The 23,574-nt window shown below is 45.2% G+C and overlaps 1 protein-coding gene across 1 annotated transcript in view; it reads left to right on the top strand.

Moving 5' to 3' along the window:
* Positions 1–23,574, top strand: part of IFT80 (intraflagellar transport 80) — a 139,933-nt gene that overhangs the window by 100,748 nt on the left and 15,611 nt on the right. Inside the window, exons 13-17 of the mRNA XM_075003704.1 lie at positions 691–854; positions 8,941–9,005; positions 10,160–10,295; positions 15,051–15,198; positions 15,863–16,034. Coding sequence (XP_074859805.1) covers positions 691–854; positions 8,941–9,005; positions 10,160–10,295; positions 15,051–15,198; positions 15,863–16,034 — 685 coding nt within the window. The remainder of the gene's footprint in view (positions 1–690; positions 855–8,940; positions 9,006–10,159; positions 10,296–15,050; positions 15,199–15,862; positions 16,035–23,574) is intronic.

Raw genomic sequence — 23,574 nt, 5'->3', positions numbered from 1 at the left:
TAATCTTTCTGTTGGAGTTTTCTGCATCTGTATAATATGGATAATACCAGCTTCTTATGGTAGTTATTATTCATTATTATTTACATTTTTATATAAGTACTAGTTCAGAAACATGAATATAGAAAGAAGCCACTTCTCTGTAGACATATTAATAAACTGAGGTAATAAGTAATTTAAAAAGTATCTTCGAAGTATCTACAGTTCATCTGCCTTCCATGACAGTTCATTCATTGTGAAGAAACAGATTTAAAAATGCCAGATGTAAGCTTTAAACCAGTTTTTAAGCTGTATATGCACGATGGGCAACCTTTACAGCTCCTGAACTTCTGTGAGCACTTTTGTGTGAAGGGCTCAAAATCATAGTATTTTCTAGCTTTCTATAGAAAGATGCCTTATCATCAGGATATTAATGTGAGAGTGTAAAACTATAGAAGACACTAGCTTAGGGAAATTGTGGTAATCGATTTCCTGAGCTAATTAAAATCCTTATATTTAAAAGACAATTTTGACATTAAAATTGAATTTCCAAGCATAGAATTTTATTTCAGAAAATAGAGTTCCAAATCACAGTTTATAAATTGTGTAGCTTACACAGAAAACACTTAAATATTTTAAATAGTTATCTTTAAACGGCTGAATCTTTTTACCACCCTCTATTACAGCTAGTTAAATTATCTATATTGTTTGCAGGCATTTTCTTCTTATAGATGGTGGAGGAATCTATTTATATTCCTATGAAGGACGATTAATTTCATCTCCCAAATTTCCAGGAATGAGGACAGATATATTAAATGCCCAAACTGTATCTTTGAGTAATGACACTCTAGCAATAAAAGATAAAGCTGATGAAAAAGGTATGTTTATAGTTTGTTTTCCGCTTTGACTAGCAAGTTACTTGCAAAAGTGTTATAAAGTTGATAAGTACAAGTGCATGTGGTATTTCATTCATATAGAGCACATATGTATGTTGAAAATCAAGCATAACACAGAAATAACAAATTTTCATATTAATTTTGATTTTTGTTTGTTTGTTTACAATTTCTCCTAATTTTGTGATAGTTACGTATAGGACAGTATTTTTGTATGGGAGAAAGGCATGTTTCTTTTTCTACATCCTTTTCCACTCTCTGGCATGTGTTCTGTACTTACCACTCCCCCAACCACCCATCCTCTGAAGGTGGGCATCTGGCAAAGCAGGTCTTTGCCCATGAAAGCCTATGCTCCAAAATACCTGTTAGTCTATAAGGTGCCACAGGACTTCTTGCTGTTCTCAAAGATACAGACTAACATGGCTACCTCTGTGATACTATCCCACATGTAATTCAAGTGATGGAGCCTGAAACCAGTCCCAGTCTCATTGCACAGTGGAGCTACTATAGGCTGGATGAGTGGCTGTGGGAAAGTGGGTGGCTGGTGCTTCAACTTCCTCTTAGTGTTGTGAATAGACATTTTGATGTACATTTGCTGCATTGGCAAGTCACAGGTTTGAGTCTGCTCTGATACCGTACTTACCCACATTTATGTAGTGAGCTGTATTTATGATTTTGGGGATTAGCCTGATCACTAAACTTTGCTTGGTGTCCAGAAGGGATTTTTAATTATATGGCCAAGTTTACAAAGTACTGTGTGGGGGTTTTTTACCTTCCATCTGTGGTCAAATTTGGGAGTTTTAAATTATATTGTTTCGACTCTGGCAGGTTACGATGCAGTTGATAAAAGTATCTGACATGTGGTCCCTCTAACCCAATGTGCTATTTAGGCATGGTCCTGAACATGACATTGCATGGTGATAGTATAAGACTCCATGTCTCACGTAGCATCTCTGGTTCTCCTCATCTCATTTTTATGCCTCTTTTGTGAGGAGGGGATTAGACTGGGTCTCTGTCTTTCTATCAGAGTCCCAGGGTAGACCTGAGAGTGCGGAGGGGACCTTGCCTCAGACTTCCCCTTAGGTTTCTATAACCCAGGGCCATTGGTGGTCAGCTAAAAAAGCCTTGCCGGGAAGTTGATGGAAACAATCTCCATTGGTCAAAGGTTTTAATAAAGTTGCAGCCTCCATATTTAATCAGACTAGGATGTACATGTCTGATTGTTTCTATCTTCACATCAGTATAGCGCTTAAACATTTTTCAAAAAACACAAGCTGATGTGGCATGTGTGTATGACTCTCAAAATGAAAAAATCTGACAGTTCTTCTTTGAGTGCTTGCTCATGTCCATTCAGTGTGGATGAGTGTGTTTGCCACATGTACTGGTGCTGGAAGATTTTCCATTAGCAATACCCATAGGGGAGCCGGCCCTGACACCCCCAGGAGCAGCGTATGCATGCCATTCTATAAGGAGTGCCACTGGCCCCCTTCACTCTTAATTCCTTCTTGCCACCAGTGGTGGTGCTTAGAACCTGCTTGTCTTGGTATTAGCTGTTGTGCATTTCCCTAGTTGGACTTTGTCTTTTCCCTGTATGTAGTTCTGTTGTTAGTTAATTCACTGACTCTCTTAGGTGAGAAGAATCTCCTGGACAATCAGCTGAGCAGGGAATTCTCCCACCACGAGTAGGCTCTCCATCCACAAGTCATAGCCTTGCTCTTCCATGAGCAGGCCACTCCCTAGGTGGATGTCTTTGCCACAGCACAGAACACAGAGTGCTGTGCCTTCTGCTGTGGACTGGTGGGTGGACATGGGATACTTCGGGGGTGCTTTCTTCATCCAGTGGTTGAGTGCCCAGTTCTACGTGTTTCCCCACAGATCCATCCAGCTGGAAGATGCTGCCATCCGTTCCTCCCACTAAGAAGAGGGCCGACAAATGATACTGTGGCATCTACAGACACAGAGTTTCTGTTCACCCATCCACACCCAAACTTGTTACCGGTGAATGCCGTCCACAACAAAATTAAATCTTTTCATTTATTCCTCTGGCACATTATTTTTGCAGGTGGTGAACTATGCGGCCATGCTGTCTGACCATGACCACCTGAACTACTCCAAGCTGCAGGAGTTGGTTCCTCCCTTACCTGAGCAGCAACGCTCACCCCTCATGAATGTAATACATGAAGGGCACATAATTGCCTGTATGGCACTCCAGTCCACAATGGACATAGAGGACACAGTGGCTAGGGTCGTGGCCTCCAACATGGTCACAAGGTTCACATCATAGCTCCAGCCCTCAGGGTTCCCCAAGGACCTGCAGCAGAAAGTGGAGGACCTTCCCTTTGACAAACATCACCTCTTTATGGAGAAGACAAACAAGGTCCTTCACTCTATGAAGGATTCTTGCACTATGCTGCATGTGCTGGGTATGCACACCCCACTCTTCAAGTGGGCCCCATACTCTCCCTATCAAATACCATGGGAGTGGTTGCAGCAGCAACCACAAAGCTTTGAACTTCACCAACAGCACAGATCCCCGCGGCAAAGACCTCACTGGCAATGGCACCAACAGCCTGTGGCGTCCCACCCTCAACAGCCTAAGAAGCAGATTTGAGCATGTGGTGCCTTCAGTCCTGGCTGGCCACATGCTACGTGCTGGCCGGAGACCTGCTGTCCAAATACATGGTTGTACCGCTGTGCGTTCTCGCCTCCCTTCAGTTGTGGACATGTCCGCACAATGTTCTCACCATGATGCTGTTCCACTAACTGCCCCCCATCTATTACCCTTACTATGGATGCCTCCCTTATGGAATGGGGGGGCCAAATGGGTTCTCATACAGGCCAGGGCAAATGTTGGTTCATCAAGCAAGCGTGCCACATGAACCTGGAAATCAAGGCAGTCCACTACACTTGCCAGCATTTCCAACAGCACCTCATGTGTAGATCGATCAACAGCCTCACAGACAACACTACCTGCATGTATTATATTAACCGCCAGGGCGAGGTTCGGTCCCCATCCTTGTGTGCGCAGAAGTCATAAAACTGTGGACTTGGTGCGTTCAGCACCACATTATTCTGGTGGCCAAACATCTCCCCAGGGTACCGAATGTGACCCCAGGTGCCCTCAGTTGTTCATTCAGCAATCACCATGATGAAATTGACATGGTGGCCCTCAACTGCGAGTTCCAGTTTTGGGGCTAGCTGTGCATAGACCTGTTCCCAACCCAAGTTAGCAGGAAGTGTCATCAGTATTGCTCCAGAACAGGTCTGGGGAGACACTCCTTCAGGGACGCCTTCTCCCTCAAATGGGATGTGCCCCTTCTTTATGCGTTTTGTCCCCTTCCTGTGATTCACAAACTTTTGGTCAAGGGTCAGACTGGATTGGACTCGTCTCATCCTGATATCTCTGGCGTGGCCAAGACAAACTTGGTATCCTAACCTCTACCAGTCGTCAGTGGCAACTCCATATCCCTTTCCACCTTGTCACAACCTTCTGTCTCAGGACTTCAGCCATGCCCTTCACCCCAATCCATTTAGGCTGCTCCTCCATGAGTGGCTCCTTCATGGCTCCAGAATGCCGAAATCACATGCTCTGAGGGGGTAAAGAGGGTTCTCGTTAACAGCAGATGGGAGTCTATACACAAATTCTGTCTCTACAAGTGGATGCAGTTCTCTCAGTGGTTGTGCACTAATCTTCTATGCCTCCTCACATCGCACCCCTTCCTGTCCTCCTTGACTACCTGCAGCACCTGCATGAGTCAGGCCTCGCCCTCAGTACTGTTCGGGTGCATGCTGCAGCATTCAACCGAGTGGAGGATGGGATTTCCTTCCTCGCCCATCCCATCATCAAATGTTTTCTGATGGGTCTGCAAAACACCTTCCCAACAGTACATTCTCTGTTCTCTATTTGGAACCTTAATCTTGTACTCAGTTGCCTCCCATGCAACGTATTCATGGTTCCATCTGTCAGTGGAGGTCTCGTTTTGAGTCACCATCTCGTTGGCCACTAGGGTTGGGGAGCTTGCCGCTCTTATGGCTGAACCTCCTTATATGGTGTTTACTAAGAGTAGACTCACTGTTCACCCCCATGCTAAGTCCTCCCTAAGGTATCGTCTACATTTAATATCAACGAACCTATCCACTTACTTGTGTTCTTCCCGGAGCCACACTCTGATCCCATTCATGTGGCATGGCACACTCTGGATGTTTGTCGGGCATTGGCCTTCTACTTCAATTGCACAAAGCCTTGGTGCAAGTTTCCTAGGCTCTTCCTCTCCTTAGTGGAAAAATCCAAGGTCTTTCCCATTCCATCTCAATACTTACCTAAGTGTATCTCCATCTGCATTCACACTTATCACACTCTTCACTGCAAAGAGCTTTCGCATGCTGTCACTGGCCATTCTACCAGGGCTTTGTCTTCCACCACTGCCTTTCTCAACAACATGTCCCTTACAGACATATGCAAGGTGGCGACATGGCCTTCCAGCAAAACATTTGCACCGCACTACACTCTTTCGTCTTTCATTGCTTCCTCCATTAAAGTGGGTCAAGCAGTTCTGTTGCCTGTACTTGTTAATGGGCTCCAAACCCACCTTCAAAGTACAACTACTGCTTTATAGTCACCCAGAGTGGAGCACCCACAGGAGCACTATTTGAAGAAGCAGAGGAAGATACTCACTTTGTGCAGCAATGATGGTTCTTAGAGACATGTATCCCTGTGGTACTTCACTTACCTCCCTCCTTCGCCTACTTTGGAAGATCCTGCTCTATTTGCTAGGGCAGAGAAGGAATGGAGGGGTCCACACTGCGTGCACACCATACAGTACAAAGAGGTGCTACTTTGCATGCACGGTGTGGGAAACCACAGATATAGAAGAATCTCGAAGCACTGGCATGAGGATTCACTGAAACCCAGGGTGAAGCACCATTGTTACTGCACAAGGTGAGTAACTTCCTCTGCTTTTGTTCTAAGGGAAAGAATTCAGAGAAAAGGACTAGTACAAAGGATTAAAAAAGGTCCTGACAATGATCACCAGTGAGCTAAACTCCATTGTAATGAATACACAGTGATTTACTCAGAATAAAAGCTGCTTCTTCAATTATGTGAAGACTGAAGTACCTATGAACATTTAAAAAAGCACATTCCCCAGGGAAGAGGGGGAGTGTTGACTCTACCTCTGTATTTAGGCGAGGGGGAGTTGTGCTACTTCTCACTGTTTAGTTCAACCTCCAGTTGTAGATCTTTCTCTTTTGTGAGGCAATAAACACTATATTCCATTGCAAACCATAATTTACAGTATATTCATATAATTTTATTACCTATTTCATTTCTTTTATGAATGTATGCTGTGGGAGAAAGTAACGATTAGAGGCAGAATGTTAAAGACTTATAACATTTTTAGTGTAAAAATTAAAATGGATTTTCACTATTAAAATTCACATTTCACTATAAATTATTCAGAGATAAGCACTGACTAACAATACATTATACATATGTATAGATATATTTCACTTCTGAGGTATTTCTTCATTTTATTATGTTGTACATATAAAGAAACTTCATTTTATTGCTGTACTAATCTTTGGTACAGCAGGAATAAATTACATCTCCTGCTACAAGTATTTTAAATACCAGGTTTGTATCAATAATATATCCATAAATATCACACACACACATTCCTCCTCTGTTGCTTCTTTCACTCCATCCATATTCATGGAGAAGAGGATATATCTTTCTCTTGACCATGCTGCAGGGCCACTCTGCAAGTTTTGACAGCCAGTTCTAAGCTTGAGCTAGTCGGCCACTTCCAGTGTCTCATGAAAGGAGGGGTCTGTAGCTTTAAAGAGGATTATCCCAGTGGGGTTACAATAAGAGCAGTGAAAAAGGAAGCTCTTTTTAGAGGAAAACTCCACTAGAGGCATGTAATAGTCTTACAGAAGGCCAGCACAGGGAGAGACAAATTCTGTGTGCAGAGACTGTTGCTATTCTCAACTAGTTGGTCTTTCCTCTTAAGACCACTACACAAGGGATCCCTTTTCCTCTCCTGTGTAAGAAGGTGAAATGTGTAGCTTCCCATGGTACAGCTTGCTGAGTCAGATACTTCTGTTTTCTAGGAGCCCTTTGCCAATGGCCTAGATTCTGGCCCACTGCACTGATCAAATAAACAGGCGTGAAGGAGGGTTGAGAAACTGTTCTCAGAACCATATGCAGACCCTTCTGACTACTTCAAATGGTTTCTTCTAGAAGATGGAATGTCTTTATTAAATCTGTAGACTATTATGGAGAAGGGAGATATAGCTATCCTCTTTTTCTGGATGTTTCCAAATGAGAGAAGACCCTTCAGATTAAGCAATTAGATTTTAAATGCATATAAAGAGTTCATGTGATTTTCCAGACTCTATTGGTGCTTATCCTAAAACACTTACTAATCATTACAGATTGAGAAGGATATTCATGATGAATAAGTAAACATTTCAATCCTCAGTTTGTGTTCAGTAGTTTGTATAATATCCTCTTTCTTCCTATTCTACTGTCAATATGATAGCAGTAGTATTGGTGTGTAAAACAAGATCACAAATTAAGGTCATGTAAACAACCACACACAGAAGTGAGAGCAGAACACTTAATAACTCTTTTTTTTGGCACGTGTAATCCTCTGCAAAAAAATAACACTTGTACGCAACCCTCCCTTTCTCCTCTGCAAGTGCAATCAACGACCTCAGGAGAACACCTGTTCTCACAGCCTTTTTTTCCTCTGCCAGTAAAACCAACAACCTCAAACCAACATCCTGTATCCTGAAAGAAACCCACAATAACATATTATTGATATGTTAACAGCGCCATCCTTTGGAATAAAAATATTCATTCATTACAGGGTTGAAATGACAACATACAATTTACAGGGGCATAGTTCAGGTAGAATGTGATGTCATCAAAGTTCTGAGATGTGTCTGACATAATTAACAATCTTTCTGTGTTGAATTTTTGATGAATAATGTACTCTTTTACAGAAATGTTCAATAAGTGAGATGTTACTTTTTACAATAGCTTTGAATAGCCCTGACCTCATCTGTTGGAAATACATATAAGCTTGTTCCCTTTTTCTCCTCTTTGTGATCTCTTTGGCCAAACTAAAAGTTATACAAAAGTAAAATATTGATAGTCTGATAAGATACAAAAGTGTAAACCCAAGCCTACATCATGTAGAATTTATGCCAGTTTATGATTGTTCAAAGTTAATGCAGGTAGGAGGTTTCTAGGCCACAAGCAACTGTAACGTCCCCCTCATAAGAGTGGTTGCACCACTGAGCAGCAGAGGGCTTAGATGAGTCTTTGGGCACTATAAAAGAGAATTACAGTTTACTTCATCTTCTTCCTTGAAAAAATAGCTCTACTATTTTTTTTCCCAAAAAGACAGTGGAAAACATAAATGGATAGATTTTTTTGGCAGGGGCAAAACTGTGTGCAAGCGATGGATTTTTTTTTTTTTTTGAGGGTTGAAGGCAGACAGGCCAATGTTTTATCAAAAGACTGGGGATTTTTGAGGGATCCCTTGCTAAAATTTTGTCACCATCTGGATGAATGTGATGATCCAAAACTAATTTATGCATTCATCTGCATCATTTTGAAATTAATATAATTGTTAAATTCATATTAATTACTTAATATAATTATTAGATTAATGACAGGTGAACTATGGCAAAAATGACAAAATGAAACATTTCTCTGAATGGTTGTAGCATATTTCAACATTGTAACTAAAACGAGAACTCTGACCAAGATTGATGTTTAAGCATTTTGATGAGTCAAATTTCAATGTTCAAACTGAGATTTTTCCTGTTATCAGCATATTATAATGTACCAACTTTTAAAATTTTAGTTCAGGTGTCAGTTGTTCAAATCAGTCAATTGCCCTATGGTAAGCCTCTATATTAAATGAGATAATACAACAGAAAGCTTGGGGGGAAAAGAGTTTTGAAAGTCTGGCAAAGACAAATCTGAGTCACAGAAATGTTGAAATCTAACTAAGATAATAAATTGAATTATTTAACAGTACGCATTTTGTTTTTTAAGTTATCTACCTATTTGAAGCACTGTCTGGGAAGCCATTAGGTGATGGGAAACCTCTTACGCACAAGGTAATGTTCACACTGTAATTTCACCTTTCAAACTGTATTTTAAATTGACAGTCCAGAAGATGGGTAACTATGAGGTGATTAATATATTACTTAATAGAACATATTTTGACAAATCTATTTCTTGTATAGAACAGCACATATTAGACTGACATATATACTGCATGACATACACAACTGTAGAGTACAGATTGGAAACCTTGATTTTGTATAATTGTTATATTTCTCACATGCCCAGGAGATCAAAGTGAGCTTCAGGAGAGTCTCACGGGAATATTGAAAAGGGAGAATTGCAAGATGTCATATGTTGCAGTTAATCTGACCCCTTGAATTCCCTCTATTTATAGTCCAAAATAACTTGATTAGCACCTGACTATCTTAACACTGAAATCCTTGGCTCTCTTTCTTTGTTCTGCTGTCAGGAGAGAGGAAAGAAGAAATGATGCTGTTGGTCTCTCTGCTCTTTGTCTTCTCTGAAATTGTGGTTGAAGAAAAGACATCTGGGAGCAGTGCCTTTTTCTAAAAAAAGAGGCATCAACGACTTTCCCCCGCACCTCCCACCAGCCCCAGCTATTCCCATGGCTGGGGCTGCTCAAATACCAGCACCAAAAAAAAACTGCCTTGGAGACATGACTTTGTTTGTTCTCTCCACTTTCTTCCTGACCTTGTAGTCACCATCATGCAGCTCTGTAGTGGGAGCATTTCTGGGCAAGAGGCACAGGTGTTCCTATTCCTTTATGCTGCTTTACAGTGCGTTTTTTGTGCTAGTACTTGCCGGTACTGAGTACTGACACTTCAGCAGCCCCAGCAATGGAATTGGCCAGGGTGGGTTGGTGGGAAGCCAGCAGTGCAAAAAAAGCACTGCTGCTTTATGTTTGTTTTTCCTTTAGACTCACAAGAGGCATTCAAGCCTTGGTACTCCTGCAAAATAACAGACTGCTATTAATGGATTATTTGATTAACCTTATAAGAAATTTGCTTACATAGAATAGTTATGTAACTAGGACATACATAACAGGCATTTTAAAAAATCCAGTTGTTGAACAGTAAAAATGTATGTCACATGTTTTAATGGCGCATCCATTTCTTTTAATGTTTCATTATTCTTCCTGTATGGCTCTAGCTGGCATAAACAATCATTTCCTGTTTTATTTTAGACAGAGATCATCGAAATTGCCCTTGATCAGAAGGGACTTACAAATGAGAGAAAAATTGCTTTTATTGATAAAAATAGGGATCTTTATATCACTTCAGTGAAGAGATTTGGGAAAGAACAGAAAGTTATCAAAATTGGTAAGAACCATGCCAAAATTACATTGATCTGCATTCTAGCAGCACGGGTATTTTATCTTCAGTAGGAGTATTGGAAGCTCTAAAATTGGATTAATTTAAAATCTGAGTTGAAAGAACACTGGGGAATATATTATAGAGTACACTCTCACAGTGCCTCCCTGAGATAGATAAAATGAAAAAATGTAATTTCTAACTTCTGTGATATTCAGACACAGAATAAATACATTACCTTGGTGTTTTTTTAATTATACTTAGCAGTTAAATAGGAAAGTGGTGGCATTTAAATGGTCATCACTAAATTTCAGAGTGAAAAGCACAAAAAGAATAATGGGAGAAGTCGTGTCTCTTAGAGCTGTTTTATATATATATATTCTGATAGCACTTCATTCAGAAAGTTTTCTTCACAATCTCCACCATTAGAAACATAGTGATTGTTAAATAAAAGGTGAAGTTCTGGAGAAAGTGATGTGGTCATCCAGTAACTGCCCAGGCTGTATTCTGGTCACTCTTACTCATTTTGAATCTTGCCCTCAAAAATATAGTGCATGAACTTCCTCTGTAGCTTGTGCAGAAACATTTAAGCTGTGTCTACACATGTACAAAAATTCGAAAGTAATGGTCCTTTTTCGAAAGAGCGGGAGGAGTGTCCACACACGTAAACCTGTCTTTTGAAAGAAAATGAAAAGAATGGGGCGCAGACTTCAAAATCCGAACCCTGATCCTGTATCAGGAACATCGCTCCCTTTCGAAATACTAAATCGAAAGAGTACATGTGTAGACGCTCCACAGTCCGCTCTTTCAAAATACGGGTCCACCATGGTGCTGGTCAGCTGGAGTGCGGGGCCACTCCAGCTGGCAGCAGCAGGGCTCTATGGTCCCTGTGTTCAGCTGCCTTAAAGCCGCACGCACGCAGGAAACCCGTGGTAGAAAGCTGAACATGCTAGGAGCAGCCTCCCCACGTGCTCCAGCTGCATGCTCCAGCATAAGCATGGCCAGCAGCCAGCCCCCCCACGAGCCCCACAGCCCCCCTCTGAGCCCCCACAGGGCTCACAGTGCTCCCAGGGGGAGAAAAAAAAGGGCCCCCTCCTGGACGGAGTGGGAGCTGCGGGACCTCCTCGGCCTCTGGAAGGACGAGGAAGTCCTGCACCACATGGGAGCCAAGCAGCGCAATGCCGCTGCCTTTGGCCACCTGGCACAGGACTTCCACACCAGGGGCCACCCAGAGTGTACTACAGAGCAGGTGCACTCCAAGGTAAAAGAGCTGCACCGGAGGAGGAGGAGGAGCAGCAGCCCGGACCAGGGACCCAGGAGGGCGAAGGGACCACCGAGTGGTCGACTGAGGAGGGGGACCTCACCATTGTCATCTCCTCCCGCTCCTCCAGCCAGGCAACCGGGAGTCAGACATCCCCGGACGTCGCCGAGGAACCCTCCAGTACGTACAGGGAGGGGCGCACACCTGCTCCACAGGGTGGGGGCGATGCAATGGCTAGTCGCCCGCACACAGGACTGGTGATCCCAGGCCGCACACAGGCCACCCCCCACATGGGATGAGGCACCCTGCAGTGGTGCACCAGCGACACCCAGCACCCTCCCTCAGTGGACAGCGCCGCAAGCTGCACAGGGATGGCAGCCAGTCGGTGCTGAGGAGGGCCACCTGCAGGAGAGATCCCTGGATGCAGCCCGTGGGGTGCAGGTCGGTGCCCCTGGGGGGTCAGTGTCCTTCGGGAGGGTGGGGGGCCCCATGGGCAGGTTCAGGCAAGTGGGCCACAGCCTGGTCCCCTCCATCCGGGGCACATTACTGACATGCTCTCATCCTCTCCACACAGCCGCACCATCTGGGGGCCGGGAGAGCCCTGCGCCGTCCCTCGTCTCCAAGAGCCCACCCGCAGCCCTCAGAGGTGTCCGGACGCCACCCCAGGCACGGTGTTGTCGGGGCCGTGGCCAGAGGGACCCCGCTGGGCCAAGGAGGACCCAGCCAGCCAGCACCAGGCAGAGGTGGCTGAGCAACACCTGCAGCTCACCCAGGCGGTCATGGAGTGGAGAAAGGCAGCCTGGGGTAGGCTGCTGTCCACCTTAGAGGGCGTTGGCCACGCCGTCTGGGACCATATGGACACTGTTGCCTGCCTCCTGCCCCCACCCCCCAGAAGCTTCCCCAGCTGGTCCTGCCCCCCTGGCCCCCACCGAACCTGCCCTCTCCGCCCCCACACCCTCCGCTCCAATGAGCCCACTCCCTCCACCCCCACCAGGCCCACTTGCCAGCAATATCTGCGGGTGCTACCTGCACCCTCTCCTCCCCTCTGGGGACCCCACACCTGGGGAGGCAGGGGCTCCAGGGCCCGACGGGGGCTCGTGGCCCACTACCCCTGCCCTGGAATGAGCGCCTCGCCCCCTCCCAAGTTAGGTTCTCCCCATCCCCTCCAAGTTAGCTTCCCCCTGACCCCTTTCTAGTGAGGTTCCCCCTGCCCCCTCCAAGTTAGCTTCCCCCCCATACATAGTTACCAACAAAAATAGTTATATAAACGTTTCTTTATTGTTCACCATTCCATGCTGTGCTCCTCGGGGATGGTGGGTGGTGAATGTGCAGGTGCGGTGCTGGTGGGGTGGGGGTGGCGGGGACAGTGGGTGGCAGATGTGCATGGGATGTGGGTGTGTATGTGGGTCAGAGGTGGCCATTGGTAAAGGCCTGCCTGAGGGCCTCCCAGATGCAGTGGCCATCCCAGTGGGCCTGGAGGAAGGGGAGCGGCGCCTCGCTGCTCATAGACGGCGTCAGCTGGAGGGCCACCCCCTGGAGACATAGGTGTCCCCCTTTCCCTCCACAATGTTGTGGAGGACGCAACAGGCACCCACCACCTGGGGTATGTTGAGGACCCCGACCTCCAGCCGCGTGAGGAAGCTCCTCCACTGCCCCTTTAGGAGCCTGAAGGCCCGCTCCACCACATTGCAGGCGTGGTTGAGGCACTCATTGAATGCCTTCCGGGTGGGGTCTGTCCCATGTATGGCCTCATGAGCCACGGCTGCAGGGGGTACAACACATCTGCCTCCATGCAGAGCGGCATGGTGATGTCCTCCGCCACGGGGATCTCCCTCTGGGGGGTGAAGGTGCTGGCCCGCATGCAGCGGCAGAGGCCGGAGTTCGGAAGACCAGGGCATCGTGGGTGCGGTCAGCCCAGCCCACACAGAGGTCGGTGAGCCGGCCCCTCGCATCCACCAGGGCTTGGAGCACCACTGAATGGTAGCCCTTTCCGTTGATGTACTGGCCAGCGCTGTGTGGCCAGCTGTGGATGGGGATGTGCATGCCATCTAAAGTGCCGATGCAGTTCAGAAAGCCCAGGTCCTGGAAGCCAGTGACGGTGTTGTCCAGATCCCCCAGGCAGATGACCCTATGGAGCAGCATCGCATTGATGGCCCTGACGACCTACGGTGGGCGGGGGGAAGACAGGTGCTCTATTGCGGGTGTGGCGGCCATCTCCCCCCACCTCGGGCCCATTCTGCCCCTGCCCAATCCAGCCCCCATCCCCTTCCTATCCAGCCCCTGCCCCCTGACCCATCCAGCTCCTGCCCCATCTGACCCCTTGCAGCAGAGGGTACCCCTTGCCCCAGCCCCCACACCCACCCGGCCCCACCTTACCTCCATAAGTGCAGCCCTGACAGTGGCCTTGCCCACCCCAAACTGCTGTCCCACGGAGCGGTAGGAGTCCGGGGTGGCCAGCTTCCAGATGGCAATCGTGACCCATTTCTCTAGGGTGAGGGCTGGCCGCATGCAGATGTCCTGGTGCCGGAGTGCAGGGACAAGCCAGTGGCAGATCTCGTCGAAGGTCTGCCTCAACGTGGAAGTTCCGCAGCCACCTTTCCTCACCCCACTCCCCTAGCATCACGTGCTCCCACCAGTCGGTGCTGCTAGGGTGGGTCCAGAGGTGTTGGAGCACTCAGGGGGGCACCCAGCAGTGCCCCGGGGGCACTGCCCAGCCACCCGATGAGATCGGGTGCAGCTGTGGCGATGGTTCACAGCACTGCCAGCAGGGTGTCCATGATGAGGGCGTTCTCCTGCAGGAGCTGTCGTTGGGCCTCCATTGTGGGCACAAGTGGGCTGTGCCAGTCTGGGAAAGGCTGGGCGGCACTTGGCTTGTGTGGAGAGGAAGGCAGAGGGAGGGGCCCTTTAAAGGAGGCAGCTGGCTGCGGCCCTGGAAGGGTTGTCAGCCATGGGACCCCGTCTGCAGTGTTTCTTGCCTCCCTTCTTTTGAAAGAGAGCTTGGAGCCATATGGACGCTCTCTTTCAAAAGACCTCGATGGCATTTCAAGAGACGGGATAGAAGTGCCAATCTGAAAAATGGCGGTGGGTGCTCCCTTTCGACGACCGCTATTTTGACTGCCGAACTTTGATTTTCACCCTTTCAAAAGGGCACTCGTGTAGACACAGCTTTAAAGAATAGACACCGCTTTTAGACATGTGAACACTTCAGTCAACACCAGGTGACAAACAAGACAAACAAAACTGAGCTATGTTCGCTCCATATACATTTGAAACGGTAATATAAGTATCGGAAAAAGACAGACTAGGGAAAATGACTTACCGTAATTAAAGTTTTTAATAATACATTGTAAATCATAATGAAATAAAAATACAGCCTGCTTTTCTAAGATATTTGTTGATGACCTGTTAGGTCCACTCTTTTTGGTAGCAAAATTCTAATAATGTTTACATTTTTGTGTTTATTGTGAATGTGCAAATATATATTTGTTTATCTTTAAATTAAGCAACAATGGCCCACACTTTGGCTTGGAATGACATGTGCAACATACTTTGTGGACTCCAAGATACACGTTTTACAGTCTGGTATTATCCCAACACAGTTTATGTAGACAAAGAGCTCCTGCCAAAAACACTCTATGAAAAAGATGCAAGGTAAGGTGTATTTGTACTCAGAATAATAATACTGTTTTTTTTTTTCAAGAAGATGGTGAAATTTTCCCTCAGGTAGTACTTTACAAATAAAAGTGTTTATTTAGCCCCTTGAAATAAATGAAGAGGGTATTCGCGTGTGCAGTAACTGACATTTTTCGAGATGAGTGTCCCTGTGGGTGCTTCACTTCTGGCACCTTGACCAAAAGTGGAGCACCCACCGGGATGTCTTTTGAAGGAGAAGATAACAGTTGCGGCCTTCAGAATTCCTGCCACATCATTATTTCTGGATTAGGAAACATTCAACTATAGGGCTCAATACAGCACAACACTTTTTATCCACATTTGCACATGCATTTCAACAGTTAAATATGCAAATCTAGTGCTTTTGCAAATGCCCCAACTGTATTTCCATTTGCAGTCATTGTACATGACAGTGTACATGTTCAATTTTGCATCTGCCTACTATATTCTGACATCTAAAAATCTGAATAAAAGTTGTTTTAGATTTAAACTCCATTGTACGTTTCTGTTTGGTTTGAAAACAAAATTAAGAACATTGTGCCAATAATTCTTCTCATTTGAAACTCACTAATAGCTTTAAATACCAACTACTATTTTCAATGAGAAAAGAACTAATGTGCTTTCTATGACTTTCTTTCAACAGCGAATTTAGCAAAAATCCTCAGATAGTATGTTTTGTGGGAAATCAGGTAACGATCAGAAGAGCTGATGGCTCACTTATTCATCTTAATATATCACCTTATCCAGCTATTCTTCATGAGTACGTAAGCAGTTCAAAATGGGAAGATGCAGTCAGATTGTGTCGCTTTGTTAAGGTAATTTTTAATACTTTACAGTATAATCAGAAATTTGTTGCATGTGCTGTTTATATACTCAAGCTATATACCATAATAGTAATTATATATGTAAATGTTCTATATTTTTTTTTCCTTCAGCAGTTTCTTTACCATAGAGGTTTTCTTATTATTTTAGGGCTAATCCAGAAAACACTTACAGGGTATGTCTACACTAGGAAATTAGGTCAAATTTGTTAAGGTTGATTTTTTTTTAGCACCAGATTTTGTAAAGTCAAGGGTGCCATGTCCACACTGGCACATGAAGTCAATGGAGTGTGTCCCCATTAGGGTTGGCAGCTTCTTTTTCAGCAATGCTCTGTGCATACCTATCCCACAGTTCCTGCTGCACCCTTGCATTATGGATTAGGCTTCCAGTGTCTGAGAGGACAAAACAATGCAGTGGGCAGTACATGTCATCAGCCTCCCACTCCCTTTGGAAAGTAATGGCAAAAAGTGCTTTTGTTCCCTTTTTTAACTGGGTATCCATGCAGATGCCTATGCAAGGCTAGCATGGAACCCATCCACCTTCAAACTATTGTGGTAAGTATTATGAGCACCTCACCCATTGTGTGGCAGTATGTGTCATGCCTAAACAGCCATCAAAGCAATGAAGACTCTGAGAAAGACACGGACATACACAAATTTGAAATGCTGGAGAGAAGGAATGGGGAGATGTTGACTGCACTTTGTACACAGTGCAGCACTGTGCGTACAAAGCTTTGTACACAGTGGAGTGCTGTTTCTGGTTCCATAAAGAAGCTCAGACTGGTGGGACTGCATTGTTATGCAGGTACGTGATGATAAGTAGTGACTACAGAACTTCCGCATGCATAAGGCCACTTTTATGGACGGCTCAGAAGTGAATGGCAGTAGCACTGTAGAAGCCTGCAACACCAGAGAGCTACCGGACAGTGGGCAAACAATTTGGAGTGACCAAATCTACATTGTGGGGGCTGCTGTCATCTAGGTAGCCAAGGCAATCAATACCCTTCTGCTAGGAAGGGCAGTGACTCTGGGAAATGTGCAGGGCACCGTAGATGTTTGTGCAGCAATGGAGTTCCCTAACTGCAGCAGGCCAATAAATGGAATGCACATCCCAATCTTGGCACCAGATTGCCTTGCCCACAGAGTACGTGAACTGCCAGGGGTACTTCTCCATGATGTTGCAGGTGTTGGTGGATTGAAAGGGCCCTTTCACCATCATCAGTGTGGGATGGACAGGAAAGGTGCATGATGTGTGCATCTTTAGAAACTCTGATCTGTTCAAAAAGTTGCAGAATGGAACTTTCTTCCCAGACCAGAAAATTACCATTGGAGATGTGGAGATGCGAATAGTGATCCTGTGAGATTCAGATTACCTCTTGCTCCCTTGGCTAATGAAGCCATACACAGGCAGCAAGTGCAGAATGGTAGCAGAATGTGCATTTGGCCATTCAAAAGCTGGATTCAGGAGACTCCTGACTCAGTTAGACCTCAGCAACATTCCCCTTGTGGTGGCAGCCTGCTGTGTGCTCCACAACTTAAGTGAGAGTAAGAGGGAAAACTTCATGCCAGGCTGGAGGGCTGAAGCAGATCACCTAGCCAGTAATTTATGAGCAGCCAGACACCAGGGAAATAAGGAGAGCACAACAAGGGGCACTGCTGATCAGGGAGGCTTTGAAAAACAGCTTTAAGAATGATTAGGCAGCAACATGACAGTCATGTCTGCTGCTGTTAAGGAGGTGTCATCTGTATGATGCGTGCTGGACAGTAAACCCTGTGAACTTCCCTCCCTCTATGCAACACAACAAGTAAATCCACTGTTTTTGAGAGCTCAATCATTTTTATTTAGGGGATAAAATGAAGCACGTAGTAAATGAGTTTATCACAGGTGCTTAAGAAGTGGGCAAGCAAGGGCAAGAGTCATTTTGCTAACACATGTTGAGGAATGTCAGCCTTCTGCTCTGAGAACTGCCCCAAGAGTGGAAGGTGAGGCTGCTCTTAATTTCCTTTCCTCCTCATTCTGGGGTGGTGATGTGGGAGAGGGTACAGAACATGGTAAGGTGGGCATGTGTTCACATGGTGTAAGGGGCTCCTGCACTTAACACCTCAGAAGATGAATTTGCTGCACCATCAGCCTGAACATCTCCTTGGTCTGGACTTCATGATCTCTTTGTGCTCTCCTCCCAGTTCGGTTTCCTGTCCTCCCAATCCACCCTATTCCTCCAGTGTGATTCCTCTACACATATTTAAACTGTGCTCTGTCCATGTGGGCGGCTTGCATGTGCTCTAGGAACATATCTTCCCAGATTTGTTTTCTCCTTCAGATCTGTGCCTGTCTAACAACTGGAGGCAGTGGTGAGTGGTAGTCAAAGAGACCACTACTGAACACGCTGCAACAAAACATAAGCGAAGACTAAACATTATGGTAGATGAGATATGTTTTACAACACAAAAGGAATTTCATGAAAGTGCTTCTGTTGCAAACAAGAGAGGTGTTATGTACAAGGACGGATTTTGGCTTTTAACCATCCTCTGTGTAGCAGGTACTATACAGAGGTCTTAAGGCACTTGCTTGACTCGGTTTGTGTACAGTGATGGTATGGAAGAGATTGGGGCATGCTTTCAAGCCTGTGATTCCATAAGCAGTTTCTGCAGCTCTGCACGCTCCAGGAGGGGGGGCATGGTGGCTTTTAGGGCTGTGGTAGTTGTGGTCACTGCATGTGTCCCCTCCCTACTTTGCTGCGACATTGAACGTTTCCCTTCCCCCAGGTGCCCAGGAAAGGGAACGAGTGTGGGGGGGCGGGCATGACAATGCGCCTTGTGCTTTCCTCCTCCAGACTGGATGTGTGGATGTAGAGGTATTCATAGGCTCTTTGGGGACAGGGGTTGGGCCCCCCCTAGTATCCCATGCAGCTGCTCACAGAAGCGGCACCTTTGCAGCGATGACCCATAATGTCCATTTGCTTCCTTTGTCTAATAGTACACTTGCCTGAGCTCCTTTATTTTCACCCAGCGCTGCTAAGCATCCCTAGTATATCCTTTTTCCATCATGCCCTGTGAGATCTTGCCATAGATGTCTGCATTTCTTTTGCTACTTCATAGTTCTGCAAGCACAGCTTCATCTCCCCACAACCCCACACAGCAAGAAGGTCATGGATCTTCTGCACACTGCATGCTGGAGCTTGTCTGCAAACCTGGGAATTCATGACCAGATGTGCTGCTGAGGTGTGCTACTAAAGTGTGCTGCCTGCTCCGCTTGCCACACTGGCAAAACAAGAAATGAAATTCAAACTTTCCTGGGCTGTTTCCTGCACACCTGGAGAGCAGCAAAGCTGAAAGTGATGGCCAGAGTTGTCACATTGAGACACTATGTGAGAACATTGAATTTCACACTGTTCTATATGCCCCAGCCTAACATCAGTTGTGCAAGCTCAGTTTTGGTGGTGTTCCCCTGTGAAAAGCAGGAGTACTAAAGGTGACCTTCAGACTTCTTAGAATCAATGAACAGATCCTGTAGTGTGTGCTTATTTGCTTAGAAAATCGACTTACATCAGCTAAATTTGTCCTAACCTCCTACTGTAGACCAAGCGACAGATGTGATTAATTTTACTTGTGTAGTTACATCAGTGTAATTCACAAAAGTAAAGTTAGTAATGAGCACAAATGTTGTCTGGAGTAGACACTTGCATAGCCAATTTTGTAAAAATGTTCTGTTCCATACAGTTACATCCATTATTTTTAATTATTTCTTCCCTTTTGTTGTCATCATCTTCTTTTTCACTTTATTTCTGATAATTTAGACAACAATAGTAGATGAGGTGAGTATTGTAGTATACTTTTTAAAAAGGTATTTTTCCTCCTCCATGAACACTTATAAAGGAATTTTACCTTATACATTAAACCCTCGATTTAACAGACTAATGGGGGGAGGGTTGTCCCTTAATCCCTAAAGTCTGTCAAATCTGAAGGTTTACTACCCACCCGCTAGGCTGCCCCAGCTCCAGTCCCCTCCCCACCCCACAAAAAAACCAGGGTCTCACCAGACCCCTGGTGGGAGGCAGCTCTGGAGTTGATGGCGGCTCTTCCAGTCATGTGTGGCTCTAGGGGTGGCTCTCCTCTAGGCAGCAGTGGTAAGTCTCTTAACTTTTTGGGGGGGGGGCTGAAACTGGGGTGGGGATTAGGATTTTACAGACCCCAGTAGATTTTGGGAACAGGGTTGTCCATTGTTTCCAAAGTCAGCTAAATCAGGGTCCTTAAAATTGAGTGTTTACTGTATATGGTTATGATGTGTTATAAACAAATCCATATCTTAAAACTTTCAGGCCAGTAAGCTTAACTTCTGTGCCAGGAAAGATAATGGAGCACGTAGTTAAGGAAGTCATCTGCAAGCACTTGGAAGGTAGTAAAGTGATAGGGAACAGCCAGCATGGTTTTGTAAAAAACAAATCATGTCAAACCAACCAGATAGCTTTTTTTGACATGATAACGAGACTCGTAGATAAGGGAGAAGCAGTGGATGTGGTATACCTAGACTTTAGTAAAGCATTTGATACGGTCTCGCATAATATTCTTATCGACAAACTAGGCAAGTCCAACTTAAATCGCGCTGCAATAAGGTGGGTGCACAACTGGCTGGCTAATCGCACCCAGAGAGTAGTTGTAAATGGTCCTCAATCCAGCTGGAAAAGCATAACAAGTGGGGTTCCGCAGGGGTCTGTTTTGGGACCAGTTCTGTTCAATATCTTCATTAATGATTTGGATATTGGCATAGAAAGCATGCTTATTAAGTTTGCAGATGATACTGTTAGCCGGTGGCCAGGTAATGTGTGGTGAGGTACTCCCCTGGGTCCTAAGCAACCCAGTTTTTTACTGTTAGAGCAGGCAGCTCCTAGCACACTCACCCACGGCCAGGCTGTGGTAACCAAACGGTTAAAGTTCTTTTGTTGTGCCGGCTGTGTTGCAGTGACAAAAGGGTTAACAAAATAGTTAGGCTTGGACCTTAACTAGTTACAAGTTTATTAAGCTACAGTTATAAGCCTGCGGTTACAAAAGGCTATTGTTTACTTCTTATATGCTAGCAAAGTACAGGTGTTAACAAGTTACGTTACAATCCAATCCAAAGATATGTTACCATCTAACACAATGATATCTTGGTACAATGACATCTAGTTACAGAGCTCTAATTCTTTAGCTGTGCACAAAAAAAAGTCAGAGACCTAGCATGGGTGTATCTTACCCTCTCTGCGTCTCTCGATACCAGCGTAGCCAAGCTGGATCGGTCACTCAATTCCGCGGAAAGACGAATACGAGGTTGGGCGTCCCCAGTAGTGCACCTCGGGAGGCAATCACCTGACCCGACCAGCAGGTAGTTGGTTGAATGCACTCAAAGTTAAAGTTCTGCTGGACCCATCTTTTATACCCCTTTTGGGTTATGTATTATCTTTCTTATCTATGGTGCCAGATCATACTGGTCTGTCTTTGTGACTCCAGTTTGTTACAAGGGCATTTCTACTTAGTTTGCACTTGTAAGACAAGAGATAAACAATTTAGGAGTACAGGACATTCTTTTGTGCGGGCGGGGCACGTCCCCTTCTGGGTGATTGTGTGTGTGCATCATATTGATCAGTGCCAGCTGGGGTGATTTCTGAGGGTCCCCCCGCCTCATGTTGACAGTCTGGCCTGTTAGCCTTCTAGCTGTACTTTCTGCTTCTCAGGGTCACGATAAGCTAGCATATCTGGGCCTCAATGAGGGCATCAAAGACTGTGCTGTCAGCAGCCATTTCCGTGCCCTGTGTGCTCCTCAGTGGGGGGGGCAACGAGCAAGCTGGCTTGTAAGGGGGAGACTTTGTCTGGCTACAGATACCAAGCTGGGAGGGGTTGCAACTACCTTGGAGGATAGGGTCATAATTCAGAATGATCTAGATAAATTAGAGAAATGGTCTGAAGTAAACAGGATGAAGTTTAATAAAGATAAATGTAAGGTTCTGCACTTAGGAAGGAATAATCTGTTTCACACGTACAGAATGGGAAAATACTGTCTAGGAAGGAGTACAGCGGAAAGGGATCTAGGGGTTCTAGTAGATCACAAGTTAAATATGAGTCAACAGTGTGATGCTGTTGCAAAAAAAGCAAACATGATTCTGGGATGCATTAGCAGGTGTGTTGTGAACAAGACACGAGAAATCATTCTACCGCTCTACTCTGCGCTGGTTAGACCTCAGCTGGAATATTGTGTCCAGTTCTGGGCACCCCAATTCAAGAAAGATGTGGAGAAATTAGAGAAGGTCCAGAGAAGAGCAACTAGAATGATAAAAGGTCTGGAGAACATGACTTATGAAGAAAGGCTGAAAGAATTGGGCTTGTTTAGCTTGGAAAAAAGAAGATTGAGGGGGGACATGATAGTGGTTTTCAGATATCTTAAAGGGTGTCATAAGGAGGAGGGAGAAAACTTGTTCTTCTTGGCCTCTGAGGAGAGAACAAGAGGCAATGGACTTAAACGGCAGCAAGGGAAGTTTAGGATGGACATTAGGAAAAAGTTCCTAACTGTCAGGGTGGTCAAGTACTGGAATAAGTTGCCAAGGGAGGTTGTGGAATCTCCTTGCTGGAGATATTTAAGAACAGATTAGATAGATGTCTATCAGGGATGGTGTAGATAGTGGTCGGTCCTGCCGTCGGGGCAGGGGACTGGACTCGATGGCCTCTCGAGGCCCCTTCCGGTCCTAGTGTTCTATGATTCTCTGATTCTCTATTTTCTGTATTATTTAGATTGCGTGTTCAATATACATAATAGAGCTAAGTTGGGATACATTGTGATGTTTATATTTAGTTGTTTCCCTCATCTGAATGTGGATAAAAATGTTTTTATTCTGATATTTCACAATTGGGAATTAGTATTTATAATTACAGATGTAGCACCGACTGAAATAACAGAGTAATTTCATTGCATCACTTCTTAAGAGACTGAGACTTATTTGCATCCTTTTGTAAGTTGTAAAGTACTGGGAAATCACACACATACATATACCATCTGTATCAAGTGGTAATATTTATAATATCCTTTCCATATAAATGTAGTTACAGCTTCCCAGTCAGAGGTCTTTTTGTATTTTATAATTTTTCTTCATAGGTGAGGCATGGACATGCACAGGGGGCCACATGTACACACATACATACCCCCACTTTGCCCCCACCCCCTGCACTCCCTGTGAGCATGGGGCCAGTTCTGATGAGTATGGGGGCAGTCCCACCTCTCCCTCACAACAGCATGGCTTGGAAGTGCTACTCCTAGGCTGTGCTGCTCCATGGGAAGGCGGTACTATCCCCACACTCACCGGAAGCAGTGCAGCTCTTTCACAGGAAAAAGCAGGTGGGACATAGGCAGCACAAGGAGGGGTATGAGGTAAAGGGGCATAGGAACCCCTTAGAATCTCCTCACCGATCACCTCTGCTTTTCATGGTTATTCACTGTTTTCAAGGCTGGATTGCATTCAGTGACTTTGGGAGGTAATTAAAAGATAAATTTATTAAAAGCTGCAAA

Source organism: Carettochelys insculpta, chromosome 10, assembly GCF_033958435.1.
Source record: "Carettochelys insculpta isolate YL-2023 chromosome 10, ASM3395843v1, whole genome shotgun sequence".
NCBI lineage: Eukaryota > Metazoa > Chordata > Testudines > Carettochelyidae > Carettochelys > Carettochelys insculpta.
Note: the sequence above shows the minus strand (reverse complement) of the source record. Positions and strands in the feature narration are given on the sequence as shown.